Source organism: Cetorhinus maximus, chromosome 4 (genome assembly GCF_964194155.1).
Source record: "Cetorhinus maximus chromosome 4, sCetMax3.hap1.1, whole genome shotgun sequence".
In the NCBI taxonomy this organism is placed as follows: Eukaryota; Metazoa; Chordata; class Chondrichthyes; order Lamniformes; family Cetorhinidae; genus Cetorhinus; species Cetorhinus maximus.
Genome location: NC_135882.1, coordinates 21,111,312 through 21,129,469, shown reverse-complemented (window position 1 = coordinate 21,129,469; position 18,158 = coordinate 21,111,312). Strand labels below are relative to the sequence as shown.

At 38.2% G+C, this 18,158-nt stretch overlaps 1 protein-coding gene across 1 annotated transcript; it reads right to left on the bottom strand.

Annotated features, from left to right (window-relative positions):
* Positions 1 to 1,356: 1,356 nt before the first annotated feature.
* LOC144679305 (F-box only protein 43-like) lies at positions 1,357 to 15,925 on the bottom strand. Its single transcript, XM_078539680.1, has 5 exons — positions 15,837 to 15,925; positions 13,272 to 14,783; positions 11,584 to 11,686; positions 2,990 to 3,175; positions 1,357 to 2,383 (listed from the first exon to the last, which is right to left on the bottom strand). Exons 2-5 carry the CDS (start codon positions 14,744 to 14,746, stop codon positions 2,135 to 2,137), a joined length of 2,013 nt encoding a protein of 670 aa, XP_078395806.1. The 5' UTR covers positions 14,747 to 14,783; positions 15,837 to 15,925; the 3' UTR covers positions 1,357 to 2,134.
* Between the last annotated feature and the right edge of the window lie 2,233 nt (positions 15,926 to 18,158).

Here is an 18,158-nt window from a genome sequence, read left to right as displayed (position 1 = left end):
AAATTAGCCAGGAAATTACCCATCTCTTTCAACAGCTGGTAATAAACATGTTGCAGTTTCTGGATATTTTAAACGAGCTATTGCTTCATTTCCCTCCCCATTGTCATGAAGCTATTAATGTATATAATATTATTGGAAAATATTTTTCTTTTAAAATAGAGGTTTAGTTTGTGGGTGTGTCTTAACTGGATTAAAGCCAGCTAGTCTGGGTGCTTTGATGAGTACTAGTTTTGAGATGTGAGAGAGGTAGAGCGCATTTGCATTTTTTGAACAGAGCATTCAAGAAGGCAAGGGAAATCTGGCACCTAGCTAGCAGAGGCCAAGCAATAATGTTTATATTACTAATAAAATTGGTACTATGAAAGGGGTTTTATTGTTAGAAGAGGTGGAGCTCAAAGAGGCTGGTGATACAATGAGAATTTACATTCAATGAGCTGTGCTAGGTATAACTTCAACAGTTTTCACGTGTGTAGAGCAGAGGCAATGCAAGATCAAAATAGCTGTAAGCCTACAACTGTCTTCACAGGAACCAAAATTTGAATTCATAATGTGAAAATGCTTTGCCTGGTGTCTGGTTAAGTCTGTGGGTTGCTGTTGCCTTAATGGAGATTAGTTTAGGAGTGTTAAATGTTATGATAGTAATAATTTGTAGCCACGTATATGTTTTTAAAGTATTGTAACTTAATAAAATGTTTCATTTAGTTTAATATAAAACCTCTCGAGAACTGGGGGTCCGATTCCTGAATTTAGAGTTGCATCTCAAACATACCACTTAAAAATATAGGTTATGACAATTGTTTAAAGTTTCCCTCTGGGATTTTTGAACAGCTCAGCTTTAACAAACTGCTGTCTCATAACACCCATAAGTAGGCCTTATATTCCCTACAATCCACAAGTTGCTTGTATTATATTCCCTTCAGGACTCAATCCTAGATTACTTGTAACCCACTGCACTTTATTTCTCTCCAAGGCACTCCAAAAGATATGCTGAACTTTCACAGAAATTAAAAGTGGGGCACATCATTTTACACAAGCTTCTGATGTTTTATAAATCAGGCTTTAGATTAATGTACAGAACAATACACCAAACACGGTCTTCCTGTCTAATTATTGTTGTAGCTGAAGACAATAGCCACCTTGAGCCAGACCTGAACAAACACTGATATCTCCAGCTTCAACTCTACATTTATTACTTTATATTTTTACAAAGCTAATTCTGATTAACAAGAGTATCAAATTAAATTACACCAGCAATAGGCACGAAATGCCTGCAGGCCATGTGAAATTCAGCAAAAGATGGAAGTCTTCACAAACAAAATTGCAGAGTTTGAAGGTGGTGAAGAAAAGGAATTCACACCATTTTAAAAAACACTTTATTAAAAAAACTTTATTATTAGGCATAACAGATTAAAATGCACTTAAAAAGAATTTTCTATTAACACGTATAAAAACTATATACATTCAAAGCTACCATAAATCTACACGTACCTGCTGTCTCGAATTTGGGCACAGCCAACAATTAACAGTTCTTCACAAACATCTGAAACAATGGACAAAAATTAGATCTCAAAGTCTGTGGTCTTCATTTCTTCAGTGTCTATCCACTAGAATTTTCTATTTTAAAAAAAAAAGATGGGGAGGAGGGACTAAGAGGGGAAATAGTTTGCAAGTTTACTACCCCATTCATTTAATCTAAAACAACAAAAAGCTGGTAAAACTCGTCCAGTGAGTTGATGATTATCTTTTCTGATCCTATATTCATTGATCTTGGATTGCCTTATTTAACTGTTGGCCTTAAGAAATCTTACAAAAATCAGTGATTTTGAAGCAGGTTGTTTTCTATCACATCTTTTGAGTGTTATCAAATGGTAGAGGGTTATTCTGAAGACTGAGGGGAAAAAAAGAAAACTAAAATCAGATATGCAGTTTAGAATCAAGAGAAGGAGGAGATTTTGTAATCTTGCATTCCAAATCTCCCCCCTCCCTCACTCATTAGCTAGAAAAGAGTGCGCACAAATTGATATATCAAGTAATTCTTTGAAAAGTTCCAGTACAGGTGCACAAGCAGCTCAAAAACTCCAAGAAGTTGTGGGAAGTGGAGGGAAGGTTCATATGTTTTCATATATACACAAGTTTACAATCTCTTCAAATTCCGCTTGCTTTGAGCACTTCCTGGTGGTCCTTCTTTATTGCCCAAACGTTTTGCAAACCTGCTGCCACATTCTTTAGATCCATGGAAACCACAAAAGCACTGTGTGCAGAAGTCAAACGCGCACTCTTCCCGACAGCAGAGACCTCGTTTCTTCATTGGATTGTACCTGGCAGGCGACTGGCATCGTGGGCATGGTTTTAGAGCCTCGTCGTTAAACAGTGTTTTGGCAACCTGGTGGTGAGAATATGTACATTTAAGACACTTAATTTTCTCCCTTTAATCGTCCTGCACAAAGTGTTCTCTTTTTCTTAGGGCACAATTTAAAGCAGAAGCTATCTACTAGGTTGCCTTGAAGAATAAGCATTAGCAAGCCAGCAGAGTCAAGCATAATACTGTCACTTTTAGCAGGAGGTTAATAAATGTGATAATAGGAACAGATAGCTACAGAATTTTCCTCAATAATCAACAACTGCAAATTGAAAGAAATACAATACCAGGAATTGCTCTCAAAACCTATATGTATTGAACAATTGCATTTTATTGCATACCTATGTAATAAGCCTACACAGATTAGTGGCTTACAGGAAATAAAACTGCTTGCAACACCAGCTATACGACTGGCATTTAGGTTTATTTTCGACAAACCACTTGGCTCCTGGCATTACAGGTGCTCCAAAGCAGCTGCTTCAATGCTGTGAGTGAATCTCTTGACAATACTCTATCTTTAAACTGAAATCCACATGACATTACAGTTCTGCTTGCTCGGCAACTGAATGTTTAGTGTTGGCTAGATGTTGATGGTTTACAGAAGGTTCCAAGAGATTTCTTTCAACTTGCCTTTAAAAACTCCTCTCGTTTGCTAGTTGACCTAGAAACGTTGGTGCATCCATCAGGGGTGACTTCTTGCTGAGAGGATGGAGTTGGAGTGAAAACAACCGTTGCTTGCGCCTGAACAGATTTCAAAGCAGAACGACTTGGGAGATTACGTCTGGTTTCAGCATCTGCGGCCCATGGAAGGCTATGCTGTTGAACAAAATTATTCAGTTTTGTATCCCTGGTGATAAAACGTCAAATTCAAAACATACAAGCTTTCTACTGTTAATCAAACCCTTCAGAATATTTATAGATTTGATATAATTTTTTTATTTCCTGTAGAAACTCCAGAGGATGGACATGTGATTCTGACAGCCAGAGTGGGGAAATGTCTAGCTATAACCCCTTGCACATCAAATATCTGATGCCGACTCGGTCGTCTAAAGTGATGCCAAACAGACATCAGATGCTTCAATTATAAGTTAGAAGCTGCAAAAAATTCATATAATTCAACTCAGTGTGTCAGATACCTGTCCTATCAGATGGGGAAAATACTACCAAGAAAAAAGGATGGGGAGAAGAGGAAAAAAAAAGTCAAATTTATACCTTATATATTACTCATTTAACTATTACATTTTATGAAATTACCATTGACCCGAATGCTTCAATAAATGTCACCAGTACAAATTTTAACTAGGGCAGGAAGGTAAAAGCAAGGAATCCAATTTCTAAAAAGTTCAATAAATTATACAACGTATTTTCTTCACTGGGACAGATCAAGTCTTCAGAAAGGATCAAAGGCAGTTGACAGTGTACAATCGTAGAATGATACAGCACAGGAGGTGGCTATTCCGTCCATCTTGTCTGTGTTGGCTCTTTGGTAGAGCTATCCAATTAATTTCAATCCTCCTTTTTCCCATACTCATAATTTTGCACCAAGTATTTTTTCTTTTTGAATGTTACTATTTAATGTCCCTTTCAAATAGGGCATTACAGATAACAACTCACTGTTTAAAAAAAAAATCCCTGACGATGTCTTTGGTTCTTTTGCCAATCACCATAAATCTATCCTCTGGTTACTGCTCGTCACTGGAAACAGTTTGCCCTTACTTTCAAAACCCTTCCATTATAAACACCTATCAAATCTCCTTTTAGCCATCTGTGCTCTAAAGAGAGATGTCATGAAAATATAATAATTCTCATAATATTGTGATTTATTGTAAAAGTGGGTTAATAGGAGGTTTGGGTGGTGTGTGTGTGTGTGTGTGGGGGGGGTGGGTAATTGATTTGGATACAGCTGGTCAGGAGGTATTGAATTATCAAAAGGGAAGCTAGGTTTGAAATGCTAAATATGTAAACATGGCTGAAGTTTTAAAATGTGAGGTACAAGGAACATTTGCATTTAGATAAATTAGGTTAGTTTGAATTTCAAATAGATGGTAAGATGTTACATCTAGTCAGAAGAAGCTAAGCCAAACAGTGTGTTTATCTTTCCCAAAGGTTACTGATAATATAAATCTTTCATAGTACTAATTTTATGAGAAAAGTAAAATTGCAAAGAACAATGGAATTTGCATTAAAAAGGGAGAAACATGTATAAAGGAGATGAGGCTATGTGTAAGAGGAGAAGACTTTCTAAGATCTAACAAGTGTGTAAAGCCTCCAGCCCCTGTGCAACAAGTTGATGTCTAGAGGAATCAAAGCAGAGAAAACTCACTTTGAATTCAACTGTCCAGGGCAGTGTGTGGCTTTGCCTGGGTCTGTTTAAATCTATTTGTTTTTACTGTTGCCTTAACGGGGGTGTAACTGGAAGCCAGATTAATTAGGGATTTTAGGAGTTATAGTAGTAATTTATAGACCTATATATGTGCTTGTAATCTTTTCTTTTGTTAATAAATGTTTAATTTAGTTTTGTAAAAAGTCTTGGTGGACTTATTGCTACTGAATTCAAGGCACACATCGAAATAAAATACAAATTTCAAAATCATTGTGAACTTGTGATCAAGTTTCCTCGTGATTCGTCTGGCACACATCATCTGCCATATCATAACAGAGTAACCCCACCCTCCCCAAATAACCAAAACCCCTCATCTGATACCATTCTAATAAATCTCTTCTGTACCCTCTCCAAGGTCTAGACATCCTTCATGATGTGAAGCCCAGAATTGAACAATATCCCAGCTGTGACTTAACCAGCATTTTAATAAGGGTTTAAAAATATATACTTTATTCCTCTATTAATAAAGCCAAGGATACCAGTGCCATTTTGAAACAACCCTCTCAAACTTGTCATCTACCTTCAAATGTGTATGTGCGCCCCAAGTCTCTACTTGTGTTCCCCTTTAAAAAAAATTGTACCATTTAGTTTACAGTGCCTGTCCTATTCTTCCTACCAAAAAGTGTATCACTTGACACTTTTCTGTATTAAGTACCATCTGCCATGTATCTGTCCATTTCATTAGTGTCCATCCTCATGGTTTACTATATTTCCAAGTGTCATACCATCTGCAAACTTTGAAAGTATGCTCTGCATCCCAGAGTCCAATCAATAGAAGAGCAGTGTTAATACTGACCTCTAGGGGAGCACCAAAGTACTGCCAACCTTTCAAGCACCTCTTTTTAAGCCTATCCAATACCACCTCTTTTACTGCTACACTAGACAAGAGAATGCTTGCAGTGAAGACAAATACAAAGTACACAATTCATACCCCACCCCTGTCCTCTGCCTCCACAAGATCTCCTTTTAGCTCCCCAAAGAGCTACACGCCTCTTGACTATTACTATTATTTATGTTTATAAAATACTTTTGGATCCCTATCTGCTAATATTCTCATACTTTTTTGCTCTTCTCACTGACTTAAGATTGTAAAAAGTACAGAGGTAATCAGCTTGGTTCTCTATAATTCAGTATTTCACTTTACAATTGTCATAAGCTTCCTTTTACCCTCCATATTTTTTAATCAATCAATCAATCAGGGGTTTCTGGGATCAGATGCCCTTCCTTGTAGCTAGGGGAATGTGTCTACTCTGTACTCAAGCTACTTCCTCTTGGCAGGGCTCTCAAGCATCAAGACAGCATTCTCAATTCTGTAGGTTTAGACTAAATAATTTTACAAACAAGACCAGGAGCCAAAAATTGCTTTGGTAAGTAAGACAGTGACCAGACTTTGCCAAATTCAAATTATTGGTTATGGCAAGGTTTTATTTTTTTTTAAATCAATCCTTATAGTGCAACCCAAGTGGAATTTGGCATTCAAATGCAAAATGTGATTAAATATAAAAACAAGATTCTGTTCAGTCAGATTTAAGTATACAAATATAATTTATATTAAGGCTTAAGCTCTTGCCCAACACTTTCATCTGTTTCCATAAACAGGCTCGATTCTCACAGCCTAATAACTGCTGCTGTGTTCAAGATATACATGCAGAATTAATAATTACTCATATGATCAGTCAACCAGGATGACATAAGATGCCTACCATCTTCTTTGGTCAACTCCAAAAAAGCAAAATATTCAACACTTTCAAACCAAGAGTAAAAGCATATAGGCTCAGATTTTGCATTTGTAATCAGTGAAACTGTTAGTATTCACTGTCATTCCCCTGTGAAACTGATAGAACTTATGGTGCACATGCACAGATAAACACAGAAATCCAAAATAATTCGTTGCTTCTCCACAGGATGTGCTGAAGTCCTTCAAGTACTAAAAGTACTTTTAGGCTTTTAATATATCTTTTAATAGATGTTGATAAAATGTTTCCCCTACAATTATATTTTAGAAAAATATTTTAGAAATCATTGAGCAGACTAGAACTTCCCCACACATTCTGTAATCTAACCATTATAAACCCCTGAAAAAAAATTATATCTTGTTAGTGAGGGGTAAATTATTTTAAAGACCTCCCTCCCCCTCCACCCAGGTCCTTTATTCCGAGGAAGGTCCATCACTGCCCAGTCAAGTGTCTAATTGGTAATTAATTTGGTGGGCCTTTCTGGAATGGGGCAATGCAGAGCTCTCACTGGCAGGCAAGAAACCCATTGCCTCAGTTAAATACCGCCCATGGTTCTGGGTGCCAGTGTGTTGAATTAATCAAATGGGATCCAATTCTTCTCCTCAATTCACTACAAAGATGAATTTAGAAATCTAAAAAAAGGAAAAAGCATTAGAAATAAAAAACATTCCCTCCTCTTATCGTATCCCTCCCTATGGGCAACTAATGCATCTTCCCAACGAAGCAGTTCTACTCCAACATCCTAACCACAACTTAGTGGTCCAAATTCTGTGTTTGATCTTACAGCAAGGCCACTGCTTACTTTATTCTGGAGTAAATTGGACAGCAACCTCTGGAGTCTGCAGTTAAAATGCAAAAACCAGGAAGTTGCGGTTCAATTTGCTGTATTCCTCCACAAACTTTGCTAAACCATTATCTTGCTGAGAGATTTGGTGTCAAAGCATGAAGTTGTGGTATTTACTTACTGGATAGCCACTACACATCTCAGGAAAACAAAATTAGGGCTGGTCCAGTCATATGCAAGTGAAATTATAATGGCACAAGTAGTTTTAAATACGGTCAAACTCACTGACACTGAAAATTTACTTTTACAATGGAGTCACATTCCTTCAGATGTTTAATTGCTTTTGAATTTTTAAAAATTCTTTCCTCTCAATCTAATTTTTCTTTTCCTCCTTCGCTCTCTGTACTTGATTTTATATTGGACTTAAATAATCTAATTTACACTCTGGTTCAAACTCTACATGCCTCATTAAAGATTCAATTTAAATGGCTCAAGAGACATGCTGTTGATTGCCTCGTTCACATATGTCACAGATCTCCTGTAGCAGGTACTGTTTTAGACTCCCAATGACCGCAAGGTGCTGCTCAAAAGCCCATGAAAAGTCTAGGGCATCTGCAATCATAGTGAATTGTAAGTCTTGTTTATTTGCCATTGGCTGCAAAATCCAGGTGTTTTAACATTTTGCTTAAGCAACAATTAACAGTTGACTTTTCCTTGTTTGAAAGAGTCATTTTGATCAAAGTTAATAACTAATAACTCCACTTCCTCATTCCTACTGACCATCTCAGTAACGTAGAGCTCTTTACTATCCCGAATAGGAAGTCACACATATTTTGTATTAAGTCAGAATACCTAAAAGAGATAAATTCTCTGAAACTGGTCTCCATTTGGTAATGCAAAGCTAACCACTTCTTTTCCCTATTACAAACCATCTCCTTAAGCACCTCTTCAGCAATAATTGTGACTTCCAGGTTTATCTATTCCAATGGTCTTGTGGGCAGCCATGGTGTTCATCTAAAACTCACCTTCCCCTATCCTAACCTGCACTAATTTCCTCTTGTCCACTACCCTGCGCTTGCAAGCCTACTTTAGGGGACCTGTTCTGCAATTTATAATCCTATGTTCAAAATTGCTTTATGGCCTCACCACTCCTCCAACCCTACAACTGAAGATCTCTGTATTTTTCCAACTCTGGTCTTGCCATTGGCTCAAAGTTCTGGAATTTCACCCCCCGCCCCCCCACCCCCTGAAACTTTTTAACCCCTCCCTTCTCCATTAAGACCCTTATTAGAACTTCTAGTTTGAGTTCTCTTTCAGAATTGTTGTGCAGTATTCAGACATCCTTTATTGCCATTCACCCACCACCAAATTAACTCTGATTCCTCCAAGGCACTATCCTCTACTTTGTGTAAAGGACCCCCATTTATTTGCAAAGCTCCTGTCTCCTTTTGATTGAATGTGGAATTAATTGTCAGATTTGTTCAGAAAATACACTAGTTCACAGCTGGTTTTCTAAATCTCAATGAATTTCAGATTAAGTTTTTCAATTCTTCAGCGACCGTTTATTCACATCTCCTGCAAGTCTAACCAAAACCTTTGAATTGATAGTTCCACATCCATAAACATTTGTGGCCCATCATCTTCAGAAAAAAAAAGTGCATTCAAGCCTTTCATTTTAAAGCTGTCTGGGAGGAGTTTGATTACATCTTCCTTGCCAAACGCTTTACCTTCACTTTGTACCAACTCAAGATTTAAATGCTATTTCTACTTGGGCATGAGATATGCAATGCAGGGCAGTGATGGCCAGAAGTTCAGCTACCCCTCTCATTCCAACTGGATATGAGAAAATGCTAGTAGTGGATAAATGATCCCATTTTGATGTCCAGCTCTTCTCCCTCTGTCCTCCCAACTGGAAGCTTCTTTTTACACATCCAATGGTTCCTAGATCCAAATGTTTCCCAGAACATTTCTGGTTTCTAACTTTCAATTATGCAGACCTGCATGGACTTCTACTTTCCTACATTTTTCATGTGGAAAAAGGAGATTTATTTATGTAGATCCTATACTCCCAATTCTATCCCACAACTTCAAAACTGTGGAATATACCTCTGTCTGTCCTTCCTCTACAATAATTAGATTTTTTACAACCCAAGGTAGGTGTCATCCAATACTTTGAAAATAGGCTGGATTAAGTAAATTGTCAATGGCAAGACAAGCCTAGTCTCTTCACGTGGGGATTTCAGAACTTAAATGTCTAAGAATCAGACTGTTTGTATCCTAGTATTTTATGGTCTAACACTGCACCATTGTTCGCCTCAAGTACTATCCAAGTCAGAAAGATGATGGCCCACCACAAGTAACCAAAGATGTTTGCCGATCAAGTGCACTATAAACAAAGGCAGAAGCTTTAAAATTGGTTAGAAGATCCCGAATGCCACAGTATTAGAGCATCACTAGACTGAGCCCAAAATATTTTAAAGTTTTACTTATCAATGCTATTTAAAATTTGCCTAATCTCACCATAACATTGGATGAGTTGGCTGAATTGTTATCTTGACATAGGGTGAAGTTATCACATTCCAGATACTACCATGTAACTAAGAACATGGGCTTTTCAGGGATTCGGCATTGCAAGAGTTAATTGGCCCTAAGCCTTTTGGTCAGACGCTGTTCTGCAAAACCTCCGGCTTTTCAATTCTCATGTTGACATATAATCAGTTTTGCAATAGTGAGGACACATGTTGTTAGAGGACAGAAAAAATACATATGAAACTCAGAACTGTCTACAGCTTTATGGGAATGTGCAAGTTGCTGAAATATAACTAAACACTAGTTCCCTTTTATTATTTTTCAGTTTGTAAAGGCTGCTATGCTATAGGTTTATTACTAATTCTAACTTCTTCAGGTGCAATGTTTTACAACACAATCATGGCTCTCCAACTTTCACATTCTTTGATAACAGCCAACGACTCAAATTTGTACCTGTTGACTTCCTTAAGCTGTTGGTATATTTTCTCCTTTGGCTCTCTTGCTCTGCTACCCTCAATTTTACCAGTCATTAACAGATGTTCTAGTTTTTCTCTCCTAAGGACGTGCCCAAGCAATTACAGTTGCCTCTTGGTGATCATTTACAAAAGTTTTTCTTGTGTGCCTGCTTTCCTCAAAACTTCATTAAGTGTGTATTGTCCAATTAATCCTCAGCATACATCTCAAACTTTAGCATCCATAAAGCAACGTTGACCAGATGTAGCATTTTAGTAATCTCATTCTGCTTTCCATAGACAAAAACAAAAATTTTTCCACGTGTTTTTGTTTTTGTTTTGGATTTCCAGCATCCGCAGTTTTTTGCTTTTATCTTACTGCTTTCCATAGAGACGTTCTCATTCCTAAGAGGTCTGACACACACATTTGCATGTGCTATGTATCTCTTGATGTCTTGATCACTTTTCCCATCAAATGCTATTAGGCTACCCAGATATGAAAATGATTCCACTTGTTTCATTTCTTTCGATTCCAGTGTTATTTTGTGTTGAGGTGTAATCCTTTTCTTTAATATTACCAAGCATACTGTTTTGCTGCAGTTTAGTGATAATCAAAAATCTGTTTATGGTTTGTTACAATTCTGAGTCTTAATTTTCCTCTGCATCTACTACAATTACTATGTCCTCCACATATCTCTGGTTATTTAATCCTGTAGCTCTGTTTTTTGGGGGTATAACTTAGGAGGTTTAGGTCACTCTGTGTAGATGCACCAGGAATAACACCACACAGGTGTAGACACATTTGAGACAGCGGTGGAACTGGCAATGCTTTATAACCCACACACTCAATTTCTTTTTGAAGTGCATGGCCGATTCATTTAAGTGCATGGGCCCTTTAATTTTTTTTTTGCACAGTAACTTAAGGGGGCCAATGTGCAAGCGGGAACTTTTGGGTTGCTCTGCAGATTAAAGAACATTGCTTCTAACCAAAGGTCAATTACAGGTTGTATAATTCTCAATTGTTCTTTGGAAACTGCTGCTTGAATATTACAACGTATTAAGTCTCGTTTATGCTTAAAATATAAATCAAATGGTCACCAATATAGAGCCTGCTTCAAACCACTGAACACAAATTTATTGTGAAATTCAATGCTTTTAAGACAAGACTGTAGAATTTACTAAAAAGTGGATCCTATATAGGAATTACAGGGTTTTGAAAGAAAAAGTGAAGGCCACATTTACAGCATGTAGTTCATCTGCTGCTAAATCGAAGCACAAACTGATCATAAAGCTAGCTTTTAGGAAAAATAAAGTGAGGGCCAAAAAAAAGGACCACATACCACTCCGAGGGTTCTAATTTCATCCAGGTATTGCTTCAGCCTAAAATATGCCGTCTGATCTTGCTTGACAATTTTCTTCCAGACTTTGCTCACCTTCCTTGTTCTGGCATGAATACAACAAGCATTTCATTTGCAAAACAAAGTGGCAACAAGCCAAATACACATCAGGTTTAAATTACATTGCACATCACAGCATAGTCAGATGACATTTAAAGCCAATGTCCAGTAATTCTCAGACAAGAGGCGCAATCTAGCTAGATTCTTTAATTTTTGTCCAGGCTCCAGTGCAATAAATGCTAGCCTTGCTGGTGACCATCTACATCCCTTGAATAAATAAAAATTGAGAGATGGTTTGGTGCATTGGAGGGTATGCAAAAACACCAAAATGCCCAGTTATAACCTTTGAAACAGATGTTGTAAAGCAGGGGTGTCCAACCTTTTCATGAGGGGCCACATTTAAATTTTTCTCTCACTCGGGCCAGTGAGCAAGTTTCGGAAATATAAAGCATTAGAAATTTATCTTGTTACTAATCAAAACAAAAAAAAAGGTGCATTTTGATAAGCAAGCTTCACATGAGAAGACTAATTTATTAGCTTACTTTCTCATCACTATATTAGAATGAGAGAGATATCTGGCATCGTTTTTGCTTGGACAAGAAGTCAATGGCTGCCTGCACACTTCATGTAGTGATGTGGAGTATTCCAGATAGGCTAAAAGAGAGACACAATAAGCCCTACACAGCATTAACGAAAGATGCAGATTGTGGGTGAATTTAGAAAATTTAGAATTACATTTGCAATATTCTGTTTGTCCCACTGTCAGTGACAATTAGCTGTCCATGAAGATGAACTTCATATATTGAAAACATGTCTCTCTAGGTGGCGTTCAAACACAAAGATCCTTTCTACAATTAAAATCCCGGAGAAACAAAAGAAAATGTCTCACTAGCTTGTCTAACTGCAAGATGCTTCACTTTTTCAGTGGATCATCAACTATAATAGCGAGAATGCTGTCTGCAGCAAACTATTTGCAACCAGGGGGAAAATTGTCAGGCCAGTGACTGATTGGCTATCTTACTTATCAGACCTATCAGAAACAGTGCAGCTGGACACTGGCCCAATGGCCACAACCCTCCAGCCAATGATGGCACGACAGCTAGGTTAGGTTGCGGTAAACACCACACCTTTGGGATCAGCTGAAGAGTTCTATGAAATCTTAACATTATGAAAGGTTGGCGGGCCAGATAGAAATCTTCAGCGGGCTGTACATTGGGCAATCTTGTTCTAAAGCTAGAGTGGACTGCGAGGTTACTGAGAACAGGTACAAAAGATCCCTACCCTATTATTCCAAGGTTCCAATAATTTGCAGAATCCATACAGCAGTACGTTTACCACACATCCGAGTTTGTTTAAAAAAAGGCTTTTTTATTGGGGGGTGGCAAAGAATCTAGCTATAGATTGGTAACCTGATGTGAAGAATTGAAGACTGTTTGTATATTGTTAATTGTGTTTAATTGTTTGCAGATGGTGGGTATTAATTTGAATGCCCTATAGACCTATAGGTTGTTGGGTGAGGTGGTGTATGCTTGTAATGTGCAACTCCAAAATATAATAAAAATGTAAATATTTTCTTCAGTTCTATCCTTCATTAACTGGCTTTCTGGATTAGAACATATTATCAATCTTACCTGCAGAGGTCTCCTACAGTTAAGTGGCACAAAATTATAGTAAGAACGTGTGTCAGATTCCTGTTCAACAGTTCTTTCAGAATATCCACTTTATCTAAGCCCATTTTCCTGCCAATGAGTCTACATAATGATGACATAGATTCACCCAATGGCTTTTCCTCTGACTGACTGGGATCTTGCACGGTGGTATTCCCAAGCTTTTTTCTTTTTCTCATGCACATTTCCTGCACTAACTGTAAAGCAGGAGTTCGAGACAAATCCTTGAACTTCAGAGATTCCTCATGGGTTTCTTCCTCAAACACCAACTCATTCTCTTTAGTGGGAGATTCTAGGTTGTAATCTGATCTCAGTAGATGAGCTCCTCTGTTTTCATCTTCTGCCTCAGACAGGGAACCTCGCTCACTGAGAGTGGATAACCGCTTGATTCTTTCCAAACTTCTTTGAGACTTTTTACAATCTAGCATCTTGGGGGTTCTCTTTTGGTTTTGTACCAACTCCTGGAAGGAACATTCATGGTTTGAAAAGGAATCAGATTTTTCCAAACCAACAGAATTATAGCCACTGTCCTCAGTTGTTGAGGTATCCAATTTGCCATGTGAAGGGGTCTTGGATAATGTCCTGCTGTCAGATAAGTTTATATTGAACCTCACTACAAAGTTGCTCACTGGAGTAAGGAACTGATTATCTCCATGTATTTCAGATTTCCCATGGTTAGATGGTGTCTCAAAGGGCTCAGCTGAAGTGCATTCATCATTGTCTCCAGAGAAAGAGAAACTGCTCAACTCAAGATTATATATAGTGGATTGATCAAGAGTTACACATTCAGCAAATGTTAACTCATTTTTACCCTTTGAGTCATCTATTGTGGAGGTTCGCTGCTGTGCAAACAAATATCTTTTAGTTCTATGTGAGGTGTCACTTTCCACATTCTTTAAAGTGCTGGTTGCCAAAGCTTCAGAGTTCAAGTGCTCAGGAGAGTCCAGTGAACTGTCCAAACAAAAAGAGTCTTTATAACCTTTTCTGGCACAAGGCCATTCTACTGCACCAGCTTCAGTACATTGGCTAACAGTTTTGTACAATTCCACACTTCCACTTGAGGCTAGACGTGACTCAAGAAGTCGCCGACGTAATGTGATCATCTTGCCAGTGGTCCTAGGTGTTTCATACAGAGTTGGTGAAGTAGAGTTGGTTCTTTTCCCATCAGGCCATTTTTTTTCAACTGAATAGGATGATGGCCTACCAGTATAGAGTCGGCTTTCTTTGCACACCACAGGAGACATATTGGCCATAAGTGATTCAAGCTCTCCTACAGTTCCACTGGAATAATTAGCTGATGGAGTTGTGCTTTCAGTTTCATCATAGCCACTGTCCTGTCCTAATGATCTACGCCCAAAGGATTTAAAACTCTCTTCAAGATCGGCCCCTTGTTGCGCAGAGCCAGTTGACAAACAAGAATGCTTCAGTAATTTCAACATCTTGGCACAAAAGACAACACAACTAGGGTTTCCAATCCTAAAAAAGAAACAAATGGCTGTTATATTTAAAATAAAAAATTAATTTGATAAATTGAAATTCTGGATCAAGCCAAAAAGTTCATTTATAATTCTTGAAGTTTCACACCAATTTATAGGATCAACATTGATCTAGAGCAAATGTAGAAATTTAGATTGCCAGCCAGAAATACGGTTATCCTATTTTTTGTGCTTGGTGGTTTCCCTTTTCCTAAACTTTGATTCTGACCACTCCCTCATACCTGATCAAATGGTTTGAAGTAACTCAAATTTAAATTGCATTACATTTTTGATCAGTTAACTGGCATCTTTTCAATCTAGAGTAAAACTTTTTACACATTTCAAAATTACCAGGCAATCCACTAAATTACTAGAGGCTGTGAGCTCAGATGCTTCTTTCTAAGAAAAGAATATCTCGCTGGACTCAATTCTTCCTCGTTTGTTCACTGGGAATACGGCCATGTAACGTAGGGTGCAATGCCCAAGATCTACATTTTCAGGTTAGCTTGGAGTACAATGATGTTCAATCACTCAGAATACTTTAACACTCTATTAGAACATAAGAAATAAGAGGAGTAGGCCATTCAGCCCTCCAAGTACGCTCCACCATTCAATGAGATCATGGTCGATCTTCTACTTCAACATTTTCCTGCACTATTCCCGTGTCCTTTGATATTTTTAAATGAGAAAATCTCAGTCTGGAACATACTCAACGACTGAGCCTCCACAGCCCTCTGGTGCAGAGAATTCCACCACCCTCTGAATGAAAAAAATTCCTCACCTCTAAATGGCCTGACCCTTATTCTGAGACTGTCACGCTTGGTTCTAGACCATCAACCCCACCACCCCCCGCCCCCCCCCAACTCCCCAAGCCGAGGGAACCATCCTTCCTGCCTATGCCTCGTCATGCCCTCTAAGAATTTTGTATGTTTGAATAGGCATACTTGAAATTAATTCCACCAGAAAGTTTACACCATTAAAAAAAACCTATTAAAGGAAAAGCATCTAAATTAACAAGCATACAAGTCACATTTTTAAAAACTCAAATCCTCACTGTGGTTTTGGACTTGTGGCGCATTCCTATTCCATATTTTGGAACCAATGCTGTGATCGAAAAGAAGCAACCAAAAGCACATGGATAAACTATGTGGGAGGGAAGAAAACAAAAACAAAATTAAGTGTTCTCTTTTAATTCTACACACGTAGCTGGCTTAATATACTTCTTCCACCACACTTGCACTGAGCTTGAAGTGGCATTTAAAACAAAATTATGCACCTTAAAAACTTTGTAAAAAGATCGTCCCTCTCTTTTTGTTGACAATATCACAAAGGGACAACGTGCCTCTAGAGTTATATCTGGCACATTTGAACCCCAACTGAGTTGGCCATTCGGGAATCAAAGGTCTGAGCTTTGTGCTTTTTAAATCAAGGGAAGTCCGACATATCTGTTGCAACTGCTTCGTTGGGACATTTTCACAAATATAAAATCAATATACACTTTACCCCTCCCAACCCCCATGGCACCTTACTTTAAGGAATTGAAAATTTGGCTGTTTGGTCAAGATTGTTTATTTGACAAGATTTGGGAAAGAGAAGGAGATGCAATGTACTTCCTACATGCTTGCTAAAATAAGCCAATCTTTCAGAATTGTCATTTTATATAGAAACACTAAGCTTAACACAAGATCATATATTTTTAGAAATCAGATAGGTAGGGTTACAGACGTTTGACACTTGACATTTTGTTAACAAAGATAAATCACATGTTTTTTTAAAAAAGGACCAAGGAACAGTGTTGGTACCAAACTGATCAATAACTACATACCATACTTCATGTCTCAGAAATGGTACTTGTCTGTCAAGCCAAAGCATGAATCCAATTTCTCTTGCTCAAGAAAAATCAGATTTCTTCTGAAAACTGTTTATACACAGCCTTCACCTGCATTTTATAAAAGGTATCATCTTCATAACCTAATCTATTTTAAAGGAGTCTAAGATAGCCACAAATGGGAAGGAGAAGAGAGTCAATTTCACAGAGAGCTAAATATAGAGATGTAAACTGCATCATATCCATTGGCTAGCAATATTACCATTAATCTGAAATTTGAGCTGTTAACTTCCCTAATGCCCAACAGTTCTACTAGTAAAAGGCATAGTAAACCAAAAAGATAAAGCTCTGTTTTAATTCCCAAGTTAGCATAATCTCAAAGGCATACAGTAGTGAATTTCAGTGCCTGGGAAGTGCAAAAACAAAAGTGGAGGATCAGCAAACATAAAAATGACAAAGTAATTAGCTAGTAAATTTGATAAGACAGGAAAATTGTAATTAGGATAATTAGTTTTGTAATCCCAGTAATAATTCACATTTGTCAGCTACCAAATGGCACATCACAGCAGTATTGGGGCTTCTTAAACTATTGTACAGGTCAGCTCTCATTTTCATCCACAACTGCATGCTGGTCAAACTACAAAAGCCAGACTGATTCTCTTCCATTGTCACGAGCTGCCTGCAGATTCAAGCATGATATCTACTCAGGATAATGCATTTCTGCCACGGGTGTTCAGGTGGCTGAACAGGGCACTTCTAGACCCACATATCTTTGGGCACATGGGTCAGGATGTCCCGTGAGGTATTGGGATACAGAGTGCAAGATTTGCTACCTTTTCTTCCTTTCTCTGCCTCATCATTAAGGCGTTAGGACTCAAAGCATAATGCAGCTCACCAGGCAAGTTGCCACCGTTCTGAACGATTGATAACAAGCTCCTCCTAGTCATTGCTGCACTTCAAGTAGAGCTTCACTTTAAGGAGAACTTCAGAGTGCTTTTGAGTGGTTTCTTTGCCCTCCGCAAAACTTTGGGCATTTGACTCAGTTGAGAAAACAGGACCTGGCAGGTGGAGGTGATTTTCGGCCATCTGAACAGTGTCTAGTACATCAAAGTTGATTTTGCAGAGGTTTTCCCTGAATATTTGTGGAGCTGGCTTCAAAAGGGGCACTAGCATTTGTTCAACAGTTCTCCCATTGAATCCTCCATTGTAGTGGAGGCATTGCTGGTGGAATTTCTCCAGCACTCATGTTGTGATACACAGTTCAGGCCTCACTACAGCCAAGAGTGTGGTGTTCTGTACACCAGGACTTTGTGTTGACAGCACTCACTGTCATACTCTTGTTGAAGGCTGTGCTGGCACACCTGATGCAGTGTTGGATTTCCTCGTCAATGGTGGCTGCCAAGGTGTGGGAACCGCTCAACATATTCTAGAGTCTCTTCTTCAACACATATTTGGGGGCGGTGGGGGGGGGGGGGCTGTGTGTGTGCAGTGGGGGTAGAATATTTGGCTGACCAGGTGGCTGATTATCAAGATTGGCTTGCAAATCTG